General features: G+C 39.9%; 1 protein-coding gene across 3 annotated transcripts; it reads left to right on the top strand.

Moving 5' to 3' along the window:
* Positions 1-713: 713 nt before the first annotated feature.
* LOC143877267 (protein ARABIDILLO 1-like) lies at positions 714-24,174 on the top strand. Of its 3 annotated transcripts, none has more exons than XM_077379226.1 (12): positions 717-2,626; positions 3,014-3,172; positions 3,262-3,360; positions 3,488-3,619; positions 4,559-4,686; positions 5,292-5,379; positions 6,817-6,911; positions 7,093-7,156; positions 11,051-11,226; positions 15,005-15,226; positions 21,482-21,566; positions 23,544-24,174. In XM_077379226.1, exons 1-12 carry the CDS (start codon positions 1,277-1,279, stop codon positions 23,718-23,720), a joined length of 2,775 nt encoding a protein of 924 aa, XP_077235341.1. In that variant the 5' UTR covers positions 717-1,276; the 3' UTR covers positions 23,721-24,174. The 3 variants fall into 3 exon arrangements, with proteins under 3 accessions (XP_077235343.1, XP_077235341.1, XP_077235342.1); XM_077379227.1 differs by having other exon boundaries at positions 718-2,626; positions 3,262-3,342; XM_077379228.1 differs by lacking the exon at positions 15,005-15,226 and having other exon boundaries at positions 714-2,626.
* The last annotated feature ends 809 nt before the right edge of the window (positions 24,175-24,983 follow it).

Below are 24,983 nucleotides of genomic sequence, written 5' to 3'. Positions count from 1 at the left end.
GGCCAGAGCACTACTACAAGGGATAGGGATCGTAGGGAGCTCAGACCTTCGTAGATTGATAGTTGATGAGGACTCTCTCAATGTCATTAGGTGGGCAAGCGGGAGCCAACCACATCCATGGAGATTCAAGCCTATGTTTGATGAGATCTTCGATAGAATGGACGATTCTTCAATGTCGTTTCACCATGTTCGGAGATCTGCTGACTCTGATATTGATTGCTTAGTTCAAACAGGAGTGGAAAGAGATATCCTAGTTGTTTTTTATTTTTTACCTTCTTGAGAGTTGTTCTTTTACTTTCCTTGTGTTCCATTTAAAAAATTGATCCAGCATTAAAAAAAAAAAAAAAAAAAAAAAAAAAAAAAAAAAAACTAGGACCTTTTTTTATAGTTAAGATGGGATTGAACCTCCAAACTCATGGTCGAAGAACATTCTTTACCAATTGAGCTAGGTGCTCAACCATTAGGACTTTTAATTGAAGGGTGACCTACAACTCCTCTAACCATACAAATAGAGTCTGTAGAACTCTCCGACTAGGATCATAATTTCGTCATACATAAGACCACAATCTAAGCCTTCAGATGAGCAGTCTAGATCTATGCCATGTGGGTGCAAGATTAGAGTCTAGTCAGATGACTAAATTGTGTTTCACAAAATACTTCTCCACGCAAAACCGTCAAAAAGTTCAAAATCTCTAGACTTTGTTCAGCCTTAAAAAACATCAACCCCATTTCTCTCTCTGTCTCTCTCTCTCTCTCTCTCTCTCTCTCTCTCTCACACAATCAACACAATTTCTACCTGCTTTGCTCTCCGTCGAAGAAAGAGAAGGGGAGGGGCAAAGAGATACGCATATATGCTCGAGGGTTTCCCTTTCCTTCCAACATTGCACCCCCCAAATTTCTCACCACACCCCTCTAATCTCTCTCTCTCTCTCTCTAAAAACCCTCCAGAGATTCCTCCAAGAACCCAACAATCTTAATCCCCAGCTCAAAAAAGGGGTTTTAAGCAAAACAGTCACAGAAGTTCAGGTACGAATAAACCCAGCTATTACCTTGCTGCTCTTCTTCACAGATTACCTCTCTCCCACAATAAAAACATAGAAAAAAAAAATCGATACTGATGATTCAATTTCGTCCGTCGATTCTTATACCGCACAATATCCACTCTGTATAGTCTGTAGTTTGCCTCTGTTTATCGAAATTCGATGATGGTTTGGTGATTAGGTTTTTTTTTTTTTCTTTTTTCTTTTTGATTATTGTTTCTCCTTCGGATTGTGAAATGAGTCGGAGGGTGAGGCGAAAAGGGGTCCAATCCAAGGAGAAGGAGAAGGTAACTTCTCAGAATTATTCCGAAATTTTCGAGGGGATCTCGCATTTGGAGAGAAAAGAGGTTGATTGGACTAGCCTACCTGATGACACAGTAGTCCAGCTCTTCTCTTGCTTGAATTATCGAGACCGCGCAAGCTTGGCCTCAACCTGTAGAAATTGGAGGCTTTTGGGTTCTTCTCCTTGCCTATGGAACTCTTTGGATCTTCGCGCTCACAAATGTGATGCCTTGGCCGCATCCTCTCTAGCCTCTCGCTGCGCTAAGTTACAGAAGCTTAGGTTCAGAGGATCAGATGCTGCGAACGCGATTATGAATCTCCAAGCGAGAGGTCTTCTTGAAATCAGTGGTGATTTCTGTAGGGATATTACGGATGCAACATTATCGGTAATGGCAGCTCGGCATGAGGCACTCGAGAGCCTTCAAATTGGGCCGGATTTCTGTGAGAGGATTAGTAGCGATGCGATAAGGGCAGTTGGGTTTTGTTGTCCCAAGTTGAAGAGATTAAGGCTTTCAGGAGTTCGAGAGATTGATGGAGATGCCATCAATGCATTGGCGAATAACTGTAAGCAGTTGTATGAGATTGGGTTTGTGGATTGTGTGAATGTGGATGAGGTGGCATTGGGGAACATGACATCAATTCGATTCCTATCGGTTGCGGGGACTAGAAACATGAAATGGAGTTTGTCTTCACAGCTTTGGGGTAAACTGCCCAACTTGGTTGGTGCCGATGTCTCAAGAACTGACATAACTTCAAGTTCTGTTTCGAGGTTGATGTCATCGTCACAAAGCTTGAAGGTCTTGTGCGCACTGAATTGTCCGATTCTCGAAGATGAGGGTAATTATGCGGTACATAACGTCAAGGGAAAGTTGCTTCTTGCACTTTTTGCGGATATTTTTAAAGGGATAGCTTCGTTATTTGCCGATATCACGACGAAAGAAAGGAATGTGTTTTGGGATTGGAGGTATTCAAAGAATGTCGATAAAAGTTTAAATGAGGTTATGCATTGGCTCGAATGGGTTCTTTCACATACTCTTCTGCGTATTGCAGAGAGTAATCCCCCGGGGATGGATAGTTTTTGGCTAAGGCAAGGTGCGGCACTATTACTGAGTTTGATGCAGAGCTTGCAAGAGGATGTTCAAGAGAGAGCAGCGACGGGACTTGCAACATTTGTTGTCATTGATGACGAAAATGCTACCGTTGATGGTGGGAGGGCAGAGGCTGTAATGAGGGATGGTGGAATACATCTGCTTTTAAAGCTTGCTAGATCTTGTCGGGAGGGGGTCCAGTCCGAAGCCGCAAAGGTAAGGTTATGAATTCAGTCTTTAACATAGTTACAAGCTGTGAAATAACTAGTTACTCCAAAAGCTTAAGCTATTAGTGAAGGCGTTATTTAATCTTTTATACTTTAACACTCCCCCTCACGTGTGGCCCCTCTTTTTAGGTTGGCCTACACGTGGCACATATGGCCCCTCTTTTGGGTTGGCCATTACATATGGATTTTTAATATCAAGGAATTTTGAACTCAGGACCTTTCCTCCGATACCATTTGAAACAACCAGTTACTCCAAAAGCTTAGGCTATCAGAGAAGGTGTTATTAAATCTTTTATACTTTAACACAAACTTATTTTGGCTTTTGGTTGTAGAGTTAGATCAATTGTTCTGAAGGTCAGGGATTTTAAATGTGCAGGCTATAGCAAACTTGTCTGTGAATGCCAAAGTTGCAAAAGCTGTTGCTGAAGAAGGTGGAATAAGTATACTTGCTAATCTGGCTAAATCCATGAACAGATTGGTTGCTGAAGAGGCTGCTGGAGGACTTTGGAACCTTTCAGTGGGAGAGGAGCACAAGGTTCTGTATAGTGTGAATTTTCTATGATCTATTCTTTATACGAGCTTGGAAAATCAAAACATTATTAACTTATCAGGTCTTGGTTACAGGGTGCCATTGCTGAGGCAGGTGGCGTAAAAGCTCTTGTGGATCTTATATTTAAGTGGCCCTCTGGTGGCGATGGAGTTCTTGTGCGTTTCTTGCATGCGGTGGATAATTTTTGTGTTTTACAAGTAGTAGGACTAGACTCTAGAGTATGGTTTTTTTAATTTCTTGTTTCGTTCTTCATTTTTAGGTAGTTAAGTTTCCAGTTGTTTGTTTTGTATGCTTAAATAGGAACGCGCCGCAGGAGCTCTTGCAAATTTGGCAGCTGATGACAAATGTAGCATGGAGGTTGCACTGGCAGGTGGGGTCCATGCTTTGGTAATGCTTGCACGGTCATGCAAGTTTGAGGGAGTGCAAGAACAGGTATACTGATTTTTTTTCCCTTTTCTACCTAATAGTCTCGTGTATTATTCACTGAACTGTGTTTCTTATTTGCCCCAATCATCCAATTAATCATTATTGAGCAATCTAGGCGGTGATGTAGTGTACTTAATCAAAGAAGATGCTTCCTTCGTTCTTTCTCTATTAGTTCTTTTCCTATTGACTTTGATAATCACTTGCTTATTTTTCATTTTTTATTCGAGAGGATGCTAATTTTATCACCCCTGGTTCATGGGATGGTTTTCTCGATGATATTCACTAATTGCATTATGAATTTAATTGATCTGAAATGGGAATGGGAGCTAAACTTTGGTTTCTCTGTCTACTACTCATTTTATAGCTGCATTTATAATGTCCAAGCACAGACATCACGCCTTTTCAGTACTCACTTAACATCTTCTGACTATTTTGTTTGTTCAACATTTCACTACTGACACATAGAGAAAGATAACAAAAAAGAAAAATCTATTAGCAACATACACTGCAACTCAAAGGAACAGTGTGGGTAACCGGCTTAGGAATGAATTGTTCACATTGTATAATTGTTGTCTGCCTTTAGATTTGGAAAGCTATTTAATATCCCTTTCTTACATGCATTAGAGAGATTGAGAGAGTGCTCTAATAGTGGGAAGAACTACCTTGTTGACTCATATTGCGTAGGTCCTTTGTTTTACTGAAATTTGGCATAGGCATCTGTGATGAAGTTGTGTTGTTTTCACGGTAATGTTCAGTTTATTGTCACACAAATGCAAGGAAGTTTTCATTGAGTGGTTTTGCTTGTGTAATAAATTTCCCATCATTCAAAAAAAAGAAAAAGAAGAAGTTTTGTTTTTGACTAGCATACCCTAAAACTGCAACACATCAGATATATTTGTATGGAAAATGATGTTGCTTGTGGTTGTCTTGTTCTTTCACATCCAGGCTGCTCGTGCCTTAGCTAATTTGGCTGCTCATGGGGACAGCAACAGTAACAATGCTGCCGTTGGACAAGAGGCCGGTGCGCTCGAAGCATTGGTTCAACTTACACGTTCTCGTAACGAAGGTGTAAGGTAACCTCTTTATTTATTTTCTGGAATTGTGTCGGTCCCGGTCCCATGCATGAAATTTTTTCGATGAAAAACTTTAATAGTCTGAAAATTTGGTTTGATGTGCTTTTAAACTGATCCACACTTAGGTGATGGAGATATTTTGTTTTATTTTTGTGTGATCCATCACTGAAGTGGTTTTTAGCCATGTATGCTGCACAATGGCTGATCAGTTCTTCTCATAGTGATTGGTTCTTTCAATGGCATTGCAATTTTATTGGAATTTTCAGCTACTTTTTCTGGGTCAATCTTATGTTTCTGACTTTCTGGTTTACCATTTAAAAAAGATTCTGTTGTTTCTGTTTTCGTCTACTTGGGTTTACAAATCTCTTTTTCTTTCTTTTTCATCACAGTATTATGTGCTAGTTTGTTACCAGTTATTGTTTTATTTGACTAGTTCGGTATTCTAGAGTTAAGCACAATTGAGATGTATCTGAGATATAACTGTCTAGGTTCCACCTTTTCTCACCATTAAAAAAAAAGGGTTCTACCTTTTCTCTAGGGACTAAATAATGCATATTTTGGCTATCCTCTCTTATATGGTATTGTTGTTCTTATGCATTGAACAGACAGGAAGCTGCTGGTGCTTTGTGGAATTTATCATTTGATGACAGAAATCGAGAAGCAATTGCTGCAGCTGGTGGGGTTGAGGCATTGGTATGTTTATTTATTCTTAATGCCCTAGTCAGACTATTTCTCCATATAATTTTAAAAATAATTTTCGTCCGTCTTTTTTTAATGTGTTGTGTATTTATTCTTAGTGCCCTTGTCAGACTTTCTTTCCATATTATTTTGAAATTAATTTTTGTCCATCTTCTTTCATATTTGCTTCGTACATATGACATCATATAGAAACTGAATGTTGTACCATGCAGAAAAAAAAACTGAATAGTGATGTTACTTAATGATTTATGATTTTTTGGTTATTTTGATGTCATATGCTTGAAACTGATAAAGACAAAAGTAAAGAATCTGTTCAGACAATTTTACGCAGGGCAAAGGGGTAACTGAATAGCGATGTTGTACCATTAAAAAATTCTGAATAGCAATGTTGCTTAATGGTTTATGATTTTTTTGGTTATTTTAATGTCATATACTTGAAACTGATAAAAACAAAAGTAAAGAATTTGTTCAGATAAACATGACATATAGAGAACATAAACAAGAAAAGACCAGGAGCAGCACGATGCTACAATGGCAAATGCTCCTCAGATACAATTGAATTACTTCTGACTCCGTCCTTTGGAAGATAGTCAATAAGCCCATTCTCTTCAAGACATGAGAAAAAGACACTTCCATCTCCCTATGGAGATAAAAGTTCTCATGGAATAAATCCGCTCTCTTTGGTAATCCATGGTAACACACCACCTCTTTGGAGAGTAAATCCGCAATCTTATCAGCATCATGTATGGATTTGCATGGAACGAAGTGTGCTATTTTTGAGAATCGATCGACGACAACAAAAATGCTACCTCAACCCCTTAAAGTCGGAGGAAGACAGAGTACAAAATCTATGAAAATCTCCACCCAAGGGTAAGAAAGAATAGGTAATGGTGCGGATAAACCTGCATTAGTGAAAGTACCTTTGGACATTTGACATATTCAAGATTTCTTCAAATAGAGAGAATTGTCATGATCCAAGCTCGATTAAAAGAATTTTTCATGTATTAGTGTAATAGTCTTGTCCTTTCAAAAGTGCCCTACATTATGTGCTTCTTTGATGATGATCTGTTGGAGAGACGTCTTAGGAATGCATTAAAAATCCCCTTTGAATAAATACCCATCTTCCACTAAGTATTGTGGATTATTTCCAAGTTCTACTTCAGCCACTATCTTTTCCAAAATACACATCTTCCACAATCTTATTATTAACTCTAACAAAAATTATGTCAGTGGTCATTGAGTTTACCACTATACGTTTTCTACTTAAGGCATCATACCTTATTTTGAGTAAAGATCCTTTTTTATGTTTCTATATATTTGCTATTGAAAACTGAATTCCAAATAGTGAATAAAGATCCTTTCTTTTGATTGTGAGATTAATGTAAGAAAGAGTTTCCATCTGCTGATGCCCATTTCTATTTGGTTATTTAGGTTTCTCTTGCACAAGCTTGCTCAAATGCCTCCCAAGGTCTTCAAGAAAGGGCTGCAGGTGCTTTGTGGGGATTGTCAGTCTCGGAAGCCAATAGGTTTGTATTAGAAACTGTGATTTCTCTTCTACTGTCATGCTTTTGTCTCATACTGATTTTAGAACAGTACCTTGATGGCACTGCAATGCTCATATTCAGGAAGTATACTTAAGACTTTTAGTAGCAACCGTGTAATCCTGGCATTTTTGGGATTAACACAATCAATTTTTTTTCTTCTTAGCATTGCTATTGGACGAGAAGGAGGTGTTGCACCCCTTATTGCTCTGGCTTGCTCAGATGCTGAAGTAAGTATTTCATTTTGGTTGATATAATGCCCTTCAGATTATTTTTTCGTTTTCTATGTTTATCAGTCGACTTAAATGAGCTACCTAAATATTCGTTGCACTGGTAATCAAATGTAACTTTTGTCAATTTCTGTTGGAATATGTGCAATCTTTGTTTAGAATTAGGATACTTGTCTGCTGACCTATGGCTATTCCTGGCAATGGTTACTTGCATGTATGATTGAAGCTGTAGGGCCTCTTTGGACACCAATAAAATTATTTGTGCATAATCTTTTATTCAAATGGAGTTGAAGTTAAATATGAATATTAATTGTTATAATAATCTTAGGTTATGGCTCCCAAAGAGGTTTTAATGGCCCATTTGCAAATAAGATTAAATTACAATAAAGTTATTTGAAAATAAGAAGTAATTCTGGTGGCATTCAAAGATGTACACACCTTTTCCGCTGTATGGTTTGAGATGGAATGCGTAGTAACTGGTTGTGAAGATCACATGTTATATTGTAGAATAACATGTAATGGATGCACATTTTGTAAGTTTGCCAATTGGTATTTCGTGCACTAAAAGTTTGGTGAACGATATTGAATATGCGGTACATATCATAGATTTTTTTCCAAATACTGAAAATAGAAGTGTTACACATTTTTAGTTTCCATATAATTAATCTGCTTCCGAATTTGATTAGATCTTCCTTTCTTCTTTTGCACGTGTGTGTGGGGGAAGACTTGCAGAAACCTGGGTTATTTGAGCTGAAAATAGAAGTGTTACTTTTTTAGTGTCCATATAATTAATCTGCATCAAAATTTGATGAGAGCTTCCTTTCTTCTTTTGCACGTGTGTGTGGGGGAAGAGTTGCAGAAACCGGGTTCACTCCGTGTGAAATCTAAGGACATGTTTCTTGTGTTGAGCATCCGATTGAGATTGCTTAATGGATTTAGATCCTTTCAATTTGTTTGTTTGTTTAAAGAAATTAACATAATAATATTTGATGAGTATTTTATTCAACTTTTATGACACAATATCTTAAATTGTTGTAAATTTATTTGGCAAAGTTGCGCCCAAATCTAACGAAGCTGTGACTAGATAAGTCCAAGGCTTGTGCAAGTGTAACTGCTTAGCTTAGCTTAGATAAGTCCAAAGCTGTGAGTATAGATAAGTCCAAAGTGCGTAGCTTTCATGGCCATTAAATGAATGTTGCCATCTATTTTTGTCTTTTCTGATCCCATCCCTCATCTCCAAACAGTTTCTGTGAGTAGATAAGTCCACGGCTTGTGCATGTGTAACTTGGGGATTTGGTTAGCAACCTGGCAATTGCATGTCTCTGATGGCTGCCACTTGTATAATTGTATAAAGTTGAATCGAATGCAATAAAGAGCCTCAAGTGTCTCTTTTGTTGGTAACAAATTAAATGAGTTCCACTAATATCTTGAATAACAAGAACCGACTCCAAATAGATAGATGCTCAGAGATGAACATTAGAGTGGAAATCAGGATTGTGCTCAAACGACCAACATAGCCTCTTTAATTGCATTAGAATGGTTTGTTAAACTATTTGGATACAAGGTTCACAACTCCATGGCTATAGTATTTGGAATCCACAGTTCTACATACCTGCTATAGAGAATAATTTCGAGTACTCCAAGCACAGGCAAACGTTTGGATTTGGGAATTATTTTTACCAAGCCATGTGTTGAAGACCAGCTGCCACTTACATTTTGTTGAAGACCAGTTGTCACTTGTGAAGCTTGTGAACATATTCCCATAACAAGCTCCTTTTGCATACTGTTGAGGTTGGAAATCCTTCAAGGAGGTAGAGGAAATCCATAACAAGATTGACTTCTTAAGGAGGTAGAGGAAATCTGCTTCTTTAGTTTTTTTGAGTATTTATTTCTGTTAGTGGACTATTTGGTAGGGCTTAGGGGGCGTAACTTGCTTTATATCTGGTAAAGAACATATTCTGTGCTATTTCTTTTCCGTTTCCTGGCAACTGAATGCACATTCCTGCTGTTTCTTTTCCGTTTCCTGGCAACTGAATGCGCACTCATACTGCTTTCTTAGCAGTTTCTTTTCCTTTCCATTTCTTTCTGCCACGTCATTCCTTTTCTTTTCCGTTTCCTTCACGCAACTGAACAGGCCCCAAGGGACTCCCTGGCCACTATGTTGCATGATGTGAAACAACCAATTACTCCAAAAGCTTAAGCTGTTGGAGAAGGCGTTATTTAATCTTTTATACTCCAAAGACCCCCCCCTCTCCTCTCATGTGTGGCCCCTCTTTTGGGTTGGCCATTAGTTATGGATTTTTAATATCAAGGAGTTTTGAATCCAGAACCTTTGCTCTGATACCATGTGAATCAGCCAATTACTCTAAAAGCTTAAGATGTTAGAGTTGGTGTTATTTAATCATTTATACTTCAATACTCTCCATCACGTTTGGCCCCTTTTTTTTGGGTTGGCCTTACACATAGACTTTTAATATGAAGGAGTTGTGAGTTTCGAACCTAGAACCTGTAGCTCTGATACCATGTGAAACAACCAATTACTCCAAAAGCTTAAGCTGTTGGAGAAGGCGTTATTTAATCTTTTATACTACATGAGCGCGGATACGAGTGTCGGAGAGCAAGTTTGGCAACCATGAAAAAAAATCATGGAACATTTGTTTACCCAATGTGAGAGAATGGTAGAGAGTGCCGCGAGTTAGGAGAGCATGTGATGGGGTTGGTAAACAAAGAAAATAAAATTCCTTATTTAAAATAGCATTTTTGTTTTCCCTGTTTTCCAATCGTCTTCTGAATTCTTAAGGGTTCTTCTAGATTAGAGGTGCAAGCATCTTGGGGTCAAAGGCAAGGTTTTATGGTTTATGATTCCATTGCCAGTGTGTTGGACAGAAAACAATGCATTTTTATGACAAAGAAGCTTCTTTGAAATAAAAAATAAAAGGGACGGTTAGACGTTGCTGAGGGATGAATTTCGGGGAGTTTCAATGCAAGATTTTTTAGAAAATGGACAGAGATCGTGAAATAGAGGGTGAAAAAGATACGAAAAGAACAATTTGGATGGCGAGGAACCACACATTTTTGAAGTCAGAGAAGCTCCAACAAGAGGGATTTATTTGAGCTTAAAAATAAAAGGGTCGGTTGGATGTTGGTGAGGGAGATTGCGGAATTGAGCGTGAAAAAGGATAAGAAAACAGTAAAGTGGGTTCTGCCTCCTCAAGTCAACACATCGAAGCTGAATTTAAGGCTGTTGTTTGGGGGAATCTGCGGCCAGCCGAGACTGGCAGTCTTTAGAGACGATAGGGCAGAGGTTATTTTGGCTTTCTCTTGTCCTATTGGGACTGCGAACTCGACCGAAGCTGAGGCTAGGGTTTTTTCGACCGGTTTGGTTTCTTCGAAGATGATCTAGGGGATTCTCTATGTGTTGAAGGTGATTCTATGAATATGATAGGTTGGGCTTATAACAAATGACTAACAGTCTTCAGAGCTTGGTTCTCGTGCTTAATGAGATATTTGACATATGTAAAGACTTGATTTTTTTTATTTTTTTTTCATTTCTTGAGGAATGCTATTGATATTGATGATGCTCTTGCCACAGAGTGAGTTAGTAGAGATGTAGAAGTTGTAGGGAAAGCTCTGCACATCTTGTATTTTGCTGCTCTTCTAATAAGTTGTCACTTTGAAATAAAGTTAATAAAGCAACCAGTGTTTAACTTGAAACAACACACCCTAGGTTTGTATGCATATAGTACCAATAATTAGATACACATATAATAGTATAATAGTGGTAGGTGCATCCTTTGTTGGTAGTTTGGAAAGCTTGCACATCTAGCTTGTTCTTTCTCGGTTTATTTCTTTAAACTAAAAAGTAAATTATATATTATATTTGAAAATTTACAGGATGTCCATGAGACTGCAGCGGGAGCACTTTGGAATCTTGCTTTTAATCCTGGCAATGCTCTGCGTATAGTGGAAGAAGGGGGAGTTCCAGCCCTGGTACATCTTTGCTCTTCGTCCTTATCAAAAATGGCTCGCTTTATGGCTGCGTTGGCGTTGGCTTATATGTTTGATGGGAGGTATCACTCCTCTTCTCCACCTTGAATAACAGTGTCCCCTATTTCATTTTTATTTATCCAAGTGTTCATGTTGTTTGAACTATATATTGCTTTTCTTCTTCATCATTTATGAATGATATTTCTTATTGACAAAGCCTTTATAATTCAACAGTTTCTTAGTGCTTGACCTGTGCTTGTAAATATCTCTTTCATTTTCTCTACTTGTTTGGACAAGCTTATATACATTCAGATGGACCAGTTTGATGATGTAGGTTGACATACATGTTTCAAGTTTTAATCAAGATATGCATTGGTTGCTGAGGCAAACCCTGTCAGGAAATGCTTTCTAGGCAAGTTGGTGATTGCCCACACTAGAAACATCCTAAAATCCATTTTCTTTTAATTTTCAGGGGTTATAAACTGGAATTCGTTCATAGCTTTCGTCTAGGAGGAAGTAGAAGGGGGGTATTCGTTCATTTTCTTTTAAAATCCATTCTCCGAAGAGGACAAAAATTCTCTTGAGCGACCATTTATAGAGGAGGAAGTAGAAAGGGGGGTATTCTCTTTGGGAAGAGATAAGGCTCCAGGCCAGTTGGTTTTTGCATAGCTTTCGTTCATGAGTGTTGGGGATATGTGAAAGATGACATAATGAATTTCTTTGAAGAGTTTCCTCGGGGGCTTCTATTAGACAAAGGGACGGGGGCTACTTTCATCACTCTTATACCGAAAAATAACTGGGGAAGAAAGGTAACTGACTATAGACCGATTAGTTTGTTTGGGTGCCTATATAAAGTGCTAGCCAAGGTACTAGCTAAAAGAATAAAGAAGGTGTTGCCTAAAATTGTTTCTCCAAATCAGTGTGCTTTTATCCATGAGAGACAGATTGTGGACTGCTCTCTCATTGCGTACGAGAATTGATTTCTACTCAAAGATAGGTAAGCAAGGTGTTGTATGCAAGTTAGACATGGAAAAAGCTTATGACATGGTGGAATGGGACTGCTAAGATTATTTGATGGGACGTATGGGTTTTGGTTGGAAATGGAGATCTTGGATTAGAAACTGTATATCTTCGGCATGGTTCTCTATATTAATTAATGGAACACCAAAATGATTCTTTAAATCTTGCAGAGGATTGAGACAAGGAGACCCTCTCTCATCCCTTTCTATTTGTTTTGGTTGCACAAGTGTTGAGTAGGTTGATAATCAAAGGAAAAGAAGGAATGATTGAGGGATTTGTACTAGGGAAGGCCAATTAGAGTTATCACACTTGCAATGTGCAGATGATACTCTTTTATTTAGCTCTCCGGATATCCTCAAAGTGGCGAATATAAAATCAATCCTAAGAGGTTATGAATTGATCATGGGAAAGAGAACAAATTTCTGCAAATCAAGAGTGTTTGCTGAAACAACAAGTGGCTTAGCAGCAGTAATGGGGTGCATGGTGGATAACCTTCCTACTACATATCTGGGTTTACCTCTTGGAGTTGGCAAACCAAAAAAAGAAAGTTGGGAACCAATTGTTGACAGAGTTGAAAAGAGGCTTGAAACTTGGAAAAGGAATCTGGTGTCTAGAGGAGGCAGATTAACTCTCATTAAGGCAGTCTTGGCCAATATCCCTATATATCAGCTTTCGGTTTTCAAATGTCCCATGAGCGTCATTCTAAGACTAGAGAAGATTCAAAGGTGTTTCGTATGGGGAGGGGCCAATGAGAAGAAAGGCATTCCCTTGGTCTGTTGGGAAGAAGTATGTAAGCCTATTAAGGGTGGTGGCTTAGGGATCAGAAGAATAAAGGAAACGGACCAAGCGCTTCTAGGCAAATGGTTATGGAGATACGGAGTAAAGGGATCTCAGTTGTGGGCTAAAGTAATTGATATAAAGTATGGGTCCTGCCAAGGTCATTGGGAAACATAAGACAAGTTTAGGAAACCAGATAAAACTATACGGAGGGACGTTATGTGCTTTAAATTAAAATTTCTGGAAGGGGTCAGGTTCAGAGTGTATGCTGGGGAGAGAGTGAAATTTTGGTGGGATAAATGGTGTACTAATATTCCTTTGAAGGAGGTTTTTCCGCAGCTTCGCTATAGCATCAAGGAAGGAAGTAATGGTAAAAGATTGCTTTTCTCGTTCTGAAAATGGCATAGTGTCGTCTCTATCCTTTTGCATGAATTTTTTTTGACAGGGAATTGGAATTGTGGGAAGATTACTGCAGACTTTGGAAAGGTGCTATATTATTAAGTTAGATGGGAAAGATAAAAGAATTTGGGTCTGGAACTCAAATGGGGATTTCTCAGTAAAATCATTGTATTATCATCCCCTACCTTGCTCCGGCTCCTCCAAAGTAGCCAAAGCGTGGGACATTCAAGCGCCGCCTAGAGTATGCCTTTTTGGATGGGTTGCACTCCTTGAGCGGATCCAGACCATAGATTTCCTGAGACACAGGAATGTATGGTTTATTGACTATTGTGCTCTTTGTATTCAATCGGGAGAGTCAGTGGATCATCTACTAGTACATTGTAAAGTAGCCAGAGAGTTATGGGGTAGATTGTTTAATAGATTCGGGATTGCTTGCGTAGTTCTAGAAAAATTATTGGAACTGTTCGAGAGTTGGGTGATGGCACCATGGAAGAGAAAAGCGAAGATTTTGTGGCAAGTATCCTTCCTAGCAACGATTTGGGTGCTATGGAAAGAAGAAATTCCAGGATTTTCAAGGGTTTCACCAATGGGGCACGGTTTATTTTCAATAAAGTAATTGTGTTAACTATATCTTGGGTGAAAACATTACCATGCTTTAGACTTGTATCTGCTTATGATCTAAGCTTCTAAGGCATGGTTGGGGGGGGGGGGGGGGGGGGTTAGAAATGAACCCAAAGTGATTGAGGCTTGGGTCCCTCCGGTCCATGGAATGCTAAAATTGAATTTCGATGGATCTAGTATGGGAAATCCTGGGCCATCCGGCATTGGAGAATTGTTGAGGAACGAAGAGGGAGTGGTGATTTGGGCCTTTAGAGGTCCCATTGGTATCGCAGATGCAAATGAGGCGGAAGTCCGCGCAATCCATCAGGGCATCAAGATGCTTCTTAATGTGGACATGAACAAGGTAGTGCTGGAAGGGGACTCGCTCAACGTTATCAGATAGCTTCGGCGATCAAAGCAGGTACCTTGGAGATTTGGAGCTTATTTTGATGAAATTCTTGATAGAATTGTGATGGCAACGATCACATTAAAGCATGTTAGGCGGTCTGCGAATGGTGATCAGATAGTCTAGCGAGGGCAGTCGTGCACAAAGATAGCCTTGAGCAGTTCGATCTCCCCAGACTTTTATTGTAAAATCTTTATCGCTTGTTCAGTGTACTCCTATTTAGGGACCTTCTTGGTCTCTGTTTTATTAATGAAATCTATTTGCCATTCAAAAAAATAAATAATAAACTAGAATTAGTGTTCCTTGACACCCACATTAGATTTATGAAGTGATTTTCTGAAAGCTTTGTTCTAAAATTACCTAAAATAAAAACCCAGCTTCTACCTGCATGGTGTTTGATGAAATTCCAATTCAAAACATCATATCTAATGACACCTTGTCACCTATAAATGTTTTTTTAATGGCCTTATCACCTATAAATGTTAGTAGTCCCATTTAATTGGAATTGTGTCATCACCTATAGATGTTAGTAGTCCCAATTAATTGGAATTTTCATGGAGGGTATGTATTGGAAACCAATTATTGAGGAAAGCCTTCTATTTTGTTGCCTCTTTTGTAATTTAGGGCACTCGTCTAAATCTGGCGTATATGTTGTACAGAATGGATGGAGTTGCATTAGTAGGGCCATCGTCGGAAGGAGTTTCAAAGAGTGTAAGCTTATATGGTGCTAGAAGGATGGCATTGAAGCATATTGAAGAATTCGTGTTGACATTTTCAGATCCACAATCCTTCTCCGCAGCGGCTGCATCTTCAGCTCCTGCATCATTGGCACATGTAGCAGAAGCAGCACGCATTCAAGAAGCAGGCCATCTGAGATGCAGGTTGTTTATCTATAATTCTGCGATTGACCGCTCAGTTTCAATGTTTATCATAGGCACCTTTTTTCCGAGGGCAACCTACTATGATATATCTGGAATTTGTTGATTTGTTGGAAGAAGTTGCCCATTATTTGTTATGAGTGTGTACTATTCCATGCTTGATTCCTATTGTTGAAATAATCTGCATTCAGTTGTAATTATTGTCAAGGAATACTGATTATCAGTTTCTTTTAACAACATTCTTATATATGTGTTGCTCCTGGGTTGTTGCATGTGAGAGCGGCCACCTCAGATGAATTAAATGAATAAGACAAAATCTGAGCCTGTGTGGCTGCTCTCATATGCAACAGTACAGCCATGAAATGCCTTCTGCGATGGTCCCATATATATATATATATATATGAGAAAAGGGTTTCTGCTTATCTGCGCTCGAGCACAGAAACAGGGGGGTGGGACTATTGGGGGGGTGATCCAAAGCATTCATTTAGAAGGCCCCATCATTGATGGGGGGGGGGGGGGGGGGGGGGGGGGCTACCAAAAATCAGCTCCACTGGATCACCAATGGGTGTCCATTTGTGGGGCCAAAAATGGACAGATACTGTTTGTCCACAAATCTGTCCATTTTTTGCCCCACAAATGGACACCCTAAGGTGATCCAATGGAGCTGATTTTTGGTTGACACCTTACCCATGAAAGGACCCATCAAATGAATGCTTTGGATCCCACCCAAAATGTGGCCCCACCCTGTTTCTGTGCTCGAGCGCAAAAACCATTTCCTCTCTCTCTCTCTCTCTTTTATATATATATATATATATATATATATATATATATATATATATATATATATATAGAGAGAGAGAGAGAGAGAGAGAGAGAAGTGTTGAGCGCACCAAAAAAATGGTGCGCTTGAGGCGTTATAACGCCTCGCATTGGTTTAAATGTTTGGGTCCCACATAGCAGAACCAATGGGAGGCGTTATAACGCCTCAAGTGCACAATCTTATAGCTCATATATATATATATATACTCAGCTACACCAACGGCTTAAAATACAGTGGGCCCACATTGTTTGGGTGATCCAAACCATTCATTTAATAGGCCCTCACATTGATAGGGTGTGCCCAAAAAATCAGCTCCATAGGATCATCCCCACCCTTCAAACTGTGGAGGCAAAAATGGACAGATTTGTGAAGGTTTTTACGCGTCCATTTTTGCCTCCACAAATCGTAGGGTTGGGATGATCCTATAGAGCTGATTTTTTGGGCACACCCTATCTATATGAGGGCCCATCAAATGAATGGTTTGCATCACCCAAACAATGTGGGGCCCACTGTATTTTAAGCCGTTGGTGTAGCAAAGTTAGCTACACGTATGTGTAGCTACACTTTTCTCTCTCTCCTCTCTCTCTCTCTCTCTCTCTCTCTATATATATATATATATATATATATATATATATATATATATATATATATATATATAGAGGAAAGTGAAGCTACACCGCCGGTGTAGCTAACTTAGCTACACCGCCGGCTTAAAATACAATGGGCCCACATTGTTTTGGTGATCCAAACCATTCATTTGATTGGCCCTCACATAGATAGGGTGTCCACCAAAAATCAGCTCCATAGGATCATCCCAACCCTTCAAACTGTGGAGGCAAAAATGGACAAATTTGTGAAGGTTTTTACACGTTCATTTTTGCCTCCACAAATCGTAGGGTTGGGATGATCCTATGGAGCTGATTTTTGGTGGACACCCTATCTATGTGAGGGCCAATCAAATGAATGGTTTGGATCACCAAAACAATGTGGGCCCATTGTATTTTAAGCCGGCGGTGTAGCTAAGTTAGCTACACCGGCGGTGTAGCTTCATTTTCCTCATATATATATATATATATATATATATATATATAGAGAGAGAGAGAGAGAGAGAGAGAGAGAGAGAGAGAGAAAAGTGTCTCTAGTCGGCTGACTAGAGAACCTTCTCTAGTCCGCCGACCCAAAACACAGTGGGCCCACAATGTTTGGATGATCCAAAGCATTCATTTGATAGGCCCTGACATAGATAGGGTGTGCCCAAAAAATCAGTTCCATAGGACCATCTTAGCCCTTCGATTTGTGGAGCTAAAAATTGGGCAAATTAGTGAAGTTTTATACCCATCCATTTTAACCTCCACAAATCGTAGGGTTGGGATGATCCTATGGAGCTGATTTTTTGGGCACACCCTATCCATGTCAGGGCCTATTAAATGAATGCTTCGGATCACACAAAAACTGTGGGCCCGCACTGATTTTTTGGCGGACGGACTAGAAAACTTTTCTAGTCGGCCGACTAGAAACATCAACCCCATATATATATATATATATATATATATATGAGACTTGCTAGCCAATTTTGCATAAAGCCATTTCGCAGCTGGCTTTTGCATGTGAGAACAACCACACAGGTTGACGTTTTGGCAGATTTTGTCTTATTCATTTAATTCATCTGAGGTGGCTGTTCTTACATGCAAAAGCCAGCCGAGAAATGGCTTTCCGAGAAATTGGCTAGCAAATACACACACATCGGAAAATTGTTTATACGCTCGAGCGTAGATAGCTTATCTGCACTTGAGCATCAAAAAACCATGTGGGCCCACTTTTTTTGGATGATCCAAAGCATTCATTTGGATGGTCCCAAGATAGAAAGGATGTGTAGAAAAAAATCAGCCCCATGGGGTCATCCTAACCCGGCCATTTCTAGAGGTTAAAAATGGACAGATTTGGGTTAGGATGATCCTATGGGGCTGATTTTTTGTACACACCCTATCTATGTACGGGTCTATCAAATGAATGCTTTAGATCTATCACAAAATGTAGGCCCACATGACTTTTAAGCTCGAGTGCAGAAACAATTTTCCGTGTGTGTGTGTGTGTGGGGGGGGGGGGGGGGGGGGGGGGGGTTTGTGAGCTAAAGGAGAGAGAGGATGAAGGCTCCTTTCGCATTTTTTGGGGTTTACAAGTAGTGAATGAGATTGCATTGGATCACCTTAGATTTCATATTCATATATTAGTTAGAAGACTCCTCGCATGCGATTACTCCTTTCCTTTGAAAGGCTTTCTGGCCTTGGAAAAGATTTTCATAGATTTATCGAGATATTTTCTTACGAAGTTTCGCTATAACATCTATAACTGCCTCCGGTTTGGGTGGGCATTCACAGAGATTGTCCGGCTTTTATAGAGATATAAAAAGGACCCTTACATAACCCACCACCCTTGGTCTAGTTGGCCGATTTATTTGCTTTATTCATAGTTCAGCTTGCTACCCCACCAATACGCCCCTCTTAAACTGGATCAAATAGGGGATGACTAGAACCCCCACAAACTATGGTTTTCCTGCCCCGCAAGTCTCTGTTTAGGTTTAGGTAGGGAGAATCGGTGAGGACTTATCGGCATAGATAAGGGTAAGGTAAGAAGGCCCGTTGTCAGGCTTCGCCTACTAAGAACACAGGCCTCGCCGCTTGAGAGGATAGGAAGCTCTTTTTATGGGGGAGTGGGTGGTGGATCAGAGCTGGCGGCGCCCCGGGCGGGGGTGTACGACATTATAGGTATGATCGGGTATTGTGACTAGATTGAAGGCATTCTGCCAATAACAAACGTGTGAATAACACGAAGGCAATATTTTTTACTCTAAGGAACCGATCCGGCACCTTGGAATCCCCGCCATGCGTTGCCCTTTTTAAAGCACACGCAAGAAAATACACCACAAGAGCTTTTTAACGTGGTTCGGCCTAACAATGCCTACGTCCACGCTTTTAGAGAACAAATGTAACCAAAACCTCCTAAAGGAATAGAGACATGCTACCTATGGACATAAGATTGTTTCCTATCTTTGTTATTAGGTAGGCGTAGCCGGTAGTACAGTGGCACGTTCAGTGATTAGCTACGCAATATCTGAATCAGTGAAGTGAGGTACCTCCCGGCGGCACTGATACTGCCCATCCCTTGATTGAAAGCTCGGGCGATTGATTTTGTATCGGCGAGAGAGCAAAGGGATAATGAACCTGTCACGGAGTTCATTGTAAGGTGGCGAGCCCTTACCTTTGCCTGTCCCCAGAAGTTAACTCAGCAAGAGCTCCTCAAGATGTGCATGAAGAGTCACTAAATCCATTACAACCGAAGAGAGTCAAATGAAAGTCATTGTCCAGAGTCGCCCTTTCCGCGGTGATATTGACGTGACGGCCACATCTCATCGTATGGCCCTGCAGATTGAGGGCTGGGCATCGATCATTTGTTCATGGTCAAACAAAGCGAAGTCTGTGGGGGCCATTACAAACGGATAAAAAAGACCCATCCACACCAGAATAGATGGAGTTTTATGAAAAATCTACTAGTGGAGGAAGACCTCCTGGGGGATAAGAGACATAGGGTTGAAGGGAGAGCCAAAAAAGGATCTTTCGGCCAAAAAAGGATCTTTCTCCATAGGTACCTCTGGAGAGAGGGATCAAACTGAACGTTTGAGGTTGGATTTTTTTTTGAGGAAGGCTGGTGCAGATGGCCCACTTACTGTAGAATCGTCTTTGAAAAAGTGTAATAGAGTTTCAGCTAGCAGAATGAGTTCGATCCCTCTTATGCAAGTGGCTGCGGAAGCGTCGTTTGATTCGTCTGAAAATTCGGATCTCCAGCAGAAAATATCAATTCTTGCAAGGGGATGCAAGAACACTCAAAATTGATAGAGATCTTGCATTAAACAAGATGAAAATGAAGAAAGATGATCAAAGATTAGAAGAACCTAATCTTAATTCCAATTTCAAAAGAAATGACAGATAGAAGAGAAGATAAAATCTCTCTAATTTCTCCCAAGGAGGAATCTGTATAGTCCCAAATCAAACCAAGAACTAACTACAAATGAGAGGGAAGAGGCTTTATATAGGCAACCCCTAATGCAACATGAAATATCCAAAATACCCCTAATGTAACTAGAATTTTCCAAACTACCCCTTCTAGTGTAAAAATGACATAAAAGCACTAGTAAAACCGCTAAAATCACTAAACTACGACTAAACCTCCCAAATGAGCGAGCAAGGGCCGATGTAGAATCGTTTTTGAAAAGCTATGATAGAGTTTCAGCTAGCAGAATGAGTTTGGATCCCTCCCACATGTTCCTCCATTGATTGAATCGGTGGGGAAGTGAGCTGTTCTCGCCTTTGTTGATCCGGTTGAAGAATCCTTTCTATGTCGGAAAAGGCTTCTCTGGAATGTTCCTCCCGGTTCCACTTTTCCACTCGTTTATCCGGGTGGAGCAATCCCTTCCCAGGGCACATCAATGAGCTAGGATTTCCAAGAGATGGATGAGAGCTATCCTGATTAATAGAAATAGGACTCACCACAGCAATGGATGCCACTTTTATAAAGCAAAGCTAAAGCAAGGAGAAGCGATTTGTATCCTTGGGATTAGCTTATTCTTTGGGAATAGCCTTCCTCGGTCAGACTCAGTATCCTTGGTTGGAAAAGGTATTGGATACATTACTGCCACTTCACCAAAACATCAGTCTACCATCCGAGATCTTGAAGATTGTGACTCCGATTGTAGATGATGCCGTTTCTCGTTGAAAAGACTACCATTGCAGAAGGGCTTGCTCAATGCATTTCAAAGGGAGATGTTGTATGATTGCGAGCAAGGAGACGAAGGAAAGGCACTGAGGAACATTATGAATGGTGGAAACAAATTTTTGATGCAGGTGTGTGAAAGGAAATATCTTAAGGGAATAAATTTTTAAGGCAATAGTTGAGTAAGCAAGCCTCGTTCCAATTCCTATATTCTATCTCTGGTTCCTTCATTGCTTCCCGAAACGGACCTGCTTACATTGCACTGCTTCTTCCAACAATACTGGAAGTGGTCCACAAATGGAAGGGTTAGGATGATCCTATGAAGCTGATTTTTGAGGCACACCCTATCTATATGAGGGCCTATCAAATGAATGCTTTGGATTGCTACACACCCCATCCATGATGGGGCCTTCCAAATGAATGCTTAGGATCACCCCCAAAATGTGGGCCCACCTTTGTTTTAAAAATCCATTCTCAAATAAGCTATCTGAGCAGCTGCTCACAAACCATTTCCCTAGAGCTTTTATAACTGACGTGACCATGCTTTCTTTTATTTACCTAACCAATGTTTTTTAAGCTATGTTCTCACATATTATCACATCCTGAATCCTACATGATGTGCTTTCTGTAATAATGCTTGCCACCTTAATTCATTTTATGATTTTTTGCAGTGGAGCTGAGATTGGCAGATTCGTTGCCATGCTTCGGAATTCTTCTTCCATTCTTAGGGCATGTGCTGCTTTTGCTCTTCTCCAGGTAAACACAACATGCTCTCTCTCTCTCTCTCTCTCTCTATATATATATATATATATATATATATATATATATATATATATATATATGAGAACAGTGTAGCTACACATACGTGTAGCTAACTTAGCTACACCGACGACTTAAAATACAGTGGGCCCCACATTGTTTAGGTGATGCAAACCATTCATTTGATGGGCCCTCACATTGATAGAGTGTGCCCAAAAAATCAGCTCCATAGGATCATCCCAACCCTACGATTTGTGGAGGCAAAAATGGACGTGTAAAAACCTTCACAAATCTGTCCATTTTTGCCTCCACAGTTTGAAGGGTTGGGATTATCCAATGGAGCTGATTTTAAGCCGTCGGTGTAGCTAAGTTAGCTACACGTATGTGTAGCTACACTTTCCCCCCTCTCTCTCTCTCTCTCTCTCTCTCTCTCTCTCTCTCTCTCTCTCTCTATATATATATATATATATATATATATATATATATATATATATATATATATATAGGCTGATTAGCAAGATAAAGCTGGTATGTGCCTTACTACTGGAACTTAGATGATAGGGGCAAATGGGGGTGCGATACCCTATGAGTTAAGGTTTTTCAGCAAACCTTGCTTCTAGGGGTCTTCAAAGCCCCCAGAACCCCTATTAGTTTCCACTCTCACACCCTGATTAGCCCTTTCATATGTAAGTTGACTTTGGAAGTTAGGCAGCCCTAGTTCCTTTAGCTGCAAACTATTCGTGACTTCTTGTGAGCCATTGAACAAGAGCACACAGACAGAAACCTCTTCCAGAAAGACCCATCTGTAGAAATTTCAAAACAGTCTGATGGTTCCAACCCAATCTCGATTTCAAAAGAACTACAAACATATGCAACGAACCAATTACTAGAAGCAACCCAACCATGATAGACAACACTTTGGAGAAAAACCATCACCGATTAAACACTGAATAACACATTCCTGAAACACATTTGATATTTGGGGAGATCAACCCTATTCTAAAGGGAATTGTGCTGGTATTATAACACCTTTTCTATACGACCCTTTTCACTTCCACAAGCATTTCATTATCTGAGTGATGATAAAGCGACGAAGCAAAACGCTACCTGAAGAGAAAGGAACCTTACATTTGCTTGTAGGAAACATTGACTCTGTAAGGTCACTTATCAAAATCTGATTTTAGATATCAACTGACGTATAGATACATGGACATAATATTTTCCACCTGTTTTCCAGCATTTCCACCCCATTTTTTTTGTTTTTTCTTGAAAATAATTTCATTTTCAGGGAAAGACGAACAAAAGGGAGGTGAAAATGCTGTCATTTTTAGGAAAAAACCAATCAAATGGGGGTGGAAAATGCCAGAAAGGGGAGTGGAAATATCATTTCCCCAACACACACTGTATATTTAGTATAGTTATGTTGTAAAGGATTGATGGGCGCCCAATTCTTACCGATATATTTGACTCCAATTTTCCAAACTTGTTCTCAACTCATAAGTTGCTCTCTTAACTACGAGGTTCCACTTGTGGAAATTGTGCTGGTATTATAAAGAATTGGTGATTCAAGTGACGTGACTGATTTTTAGGAAACCATGGTTTGAACTCCTTTCTCAGAACCAGACTAAATGATTTAATTCAGAACTTGTCCAAGGCGATCAATAGGGTTCTTAGACCTTGTTCAGCACTTGATTGATATAATGTCAGTTATCTAGTTATTGAGTGTTGTTGAAACTGTGCTCATAATGAGTTCTCTTATAAGAAATCATTTTGAATTCAGATACTCCGATTAAGGCCCTGTTTGTTTAAGATTATTGGACTCAAATTTATGTTTGAATTTGAGTCCAAATAATTGGTTTTGGACTCACAATCGGTTGTCACAATCTTAAACGAATAGGGCCCAAGAGATCCAATTCCTTTCCTTGTGGAGATTATACCGAGCTTTTACTGATCACAAGTCTAATCACTATGCAGTTCACCATCCCTGGTGGCAGGCATGCGACCCACCATGCGAGCCTATTACAAAAAGCTGGAGCTGCGCGGATCTTACGTGCTGCTGCGGCAGCAGCAACAGCCCCCATCGAAGCCAAAATCTTTGCAAGGATAGTACTGCGGAACCTTGAACACCACCAGCTAGAAGCTTTGGCCTAGTGCTTGACAAATGGAGAAAGCAACCTCAACACTAATGAACTCCCTCTGCTTTCAACCCCCAAAACAGCACAAAAATATGCCATGGAAATATTTTCCGACCTGAGTGAGTTGCATTGAGTTGGGACAAAGGCTTAGTTGAGTTGAGTGACCTGAAATTGAGATCCTAAGGCCTATCGTGTCTTCAATTCTGACTTGGGTTTCCCCATTGAAGCTGTTCTGCTTTATCTGTGACTTGGATTCTTGGGGAATTTGGAAAGAAGAAGATTTGGGTTTTCCTTCTCATTTCCTCCTTTTAGGGATTTAGGGTGGTTTGGTTTGTCTGTGATGGTGAGATGGTGTGCAATTTTTCAATTTTTTTTCTTTCTAACTGTAATACATGAAGGTACTGTGTGTTGTAAGGGACCAGTATCTATAGGTTTCGCTCTTCAATATTCATTGTTACATTGTGTGATCATTGACGTATGGGTTCTCCCTTTAGTCTTGAGTGAAGTTTGCCTTCTTCCACCCAAGGCACATGAGCTATTAGTAAGTAGTGCCTGCCATTGTATTTATGCTGCTGATCTCTCACAATTTACTATTGTTGGTGAAGAGGCCTTTGTTTATCTTACTGTTAGATGCGACCATGAATCTTTTTTCCCATGGAATATTAGCTGACCGAAAAAAGGCTGAAGAAAAAGGAAAGAAAAATTAAACTCTACGCAAAATACAGTATATTTTCCCGTTTTTTCGCCACTTCTCAGTTCTCACCCTCTACTCACTCACGCCCCGTCACGTCTCTCTTTCTCCCACCCTCTCTACCCCTATGTCATCACTTGATATACCAATTTTCCATGGAATTTTTATATTAGGATGTGTCCGGTTGGTTTATGGTTGTGGGAAAGGAAAGTGACATGGCAGATAAGGAAAGGGAAGGAATGGAAAGCCTCTGAGGTGGGTGTTCTGTTGGCTGGAAAGTTGTCTGAAAGTTGTATTTGGGTGTACTATTGATTGGAAAGTTGTTGGAAAGCTGGAAATTCATTTCTAATAATTAAGTACCAAATTCGACAAAAAAGCCCTGAATCCAAAAGAAAAACTACAAATTGACACCGAGTTTTCAATGGCAGTCGGGTTTAACAAGAACAAGAACGGGATGTGTTCGACTCACCTCCAGAATATCGTTTGCAGACGGTTTAAGAAGTCGCACAAAGATGGCAGCTTGATGAGTTCGTCAATGGCAAAGGGTTTAAGAAGTGGCACCAAGATGGCAGCTTGATGAGTTCGTCA

This window comes from Tasmannia lanceolata, unplaced genomic scaffold, assembly GCF_043159265.1.
Source record: "Tasmannia lanceolata isolate RefF3 unplaced genomic scaffold, GAP_Taslan_0.1 ptg000005l, whole genome shotgun sequence".
Classification (NCBI taxonomy): Eukaryota; Viridiplantae; Streptophyta; class Magnoliopsida; order Canellales; family Winteraceae; genus Tasmannia; species Tasmannia lanceolata.
Note: the sequence above shows the minus strand (reverse complement) of the source record. Positions and strands in the feature narration are given on the sequence as shown.

What these genes read in the sequence shown, in the direction of transcription:
- LOC143877267 (XM_077379226.1), top strand. Translation starts at nt 1,277, where the DNA reads ATGAGTCGGAGGGTGAGGCGAAAAGGGGTCCAATCCAAGGAGAAGGAG. An exon ending in CTGGTGGGGTTGAGGCATTG is followed by an intron (nt 5,380 to 6,816) that starts GTATGTTTATTT and finishes TTGGTTATTTAG; the next exon opens with GTTTCTCTTGCACAAGCTTG. An exon ending in TCAGTCTCGGAAGCCAATAG is followed by an intron (nt 6,912 to 7,092) that starts GTTTGTATTAGA and finishes TTTTCTTCTTAG; the next exon opens with CATTGCTATTGGACGAGAAG.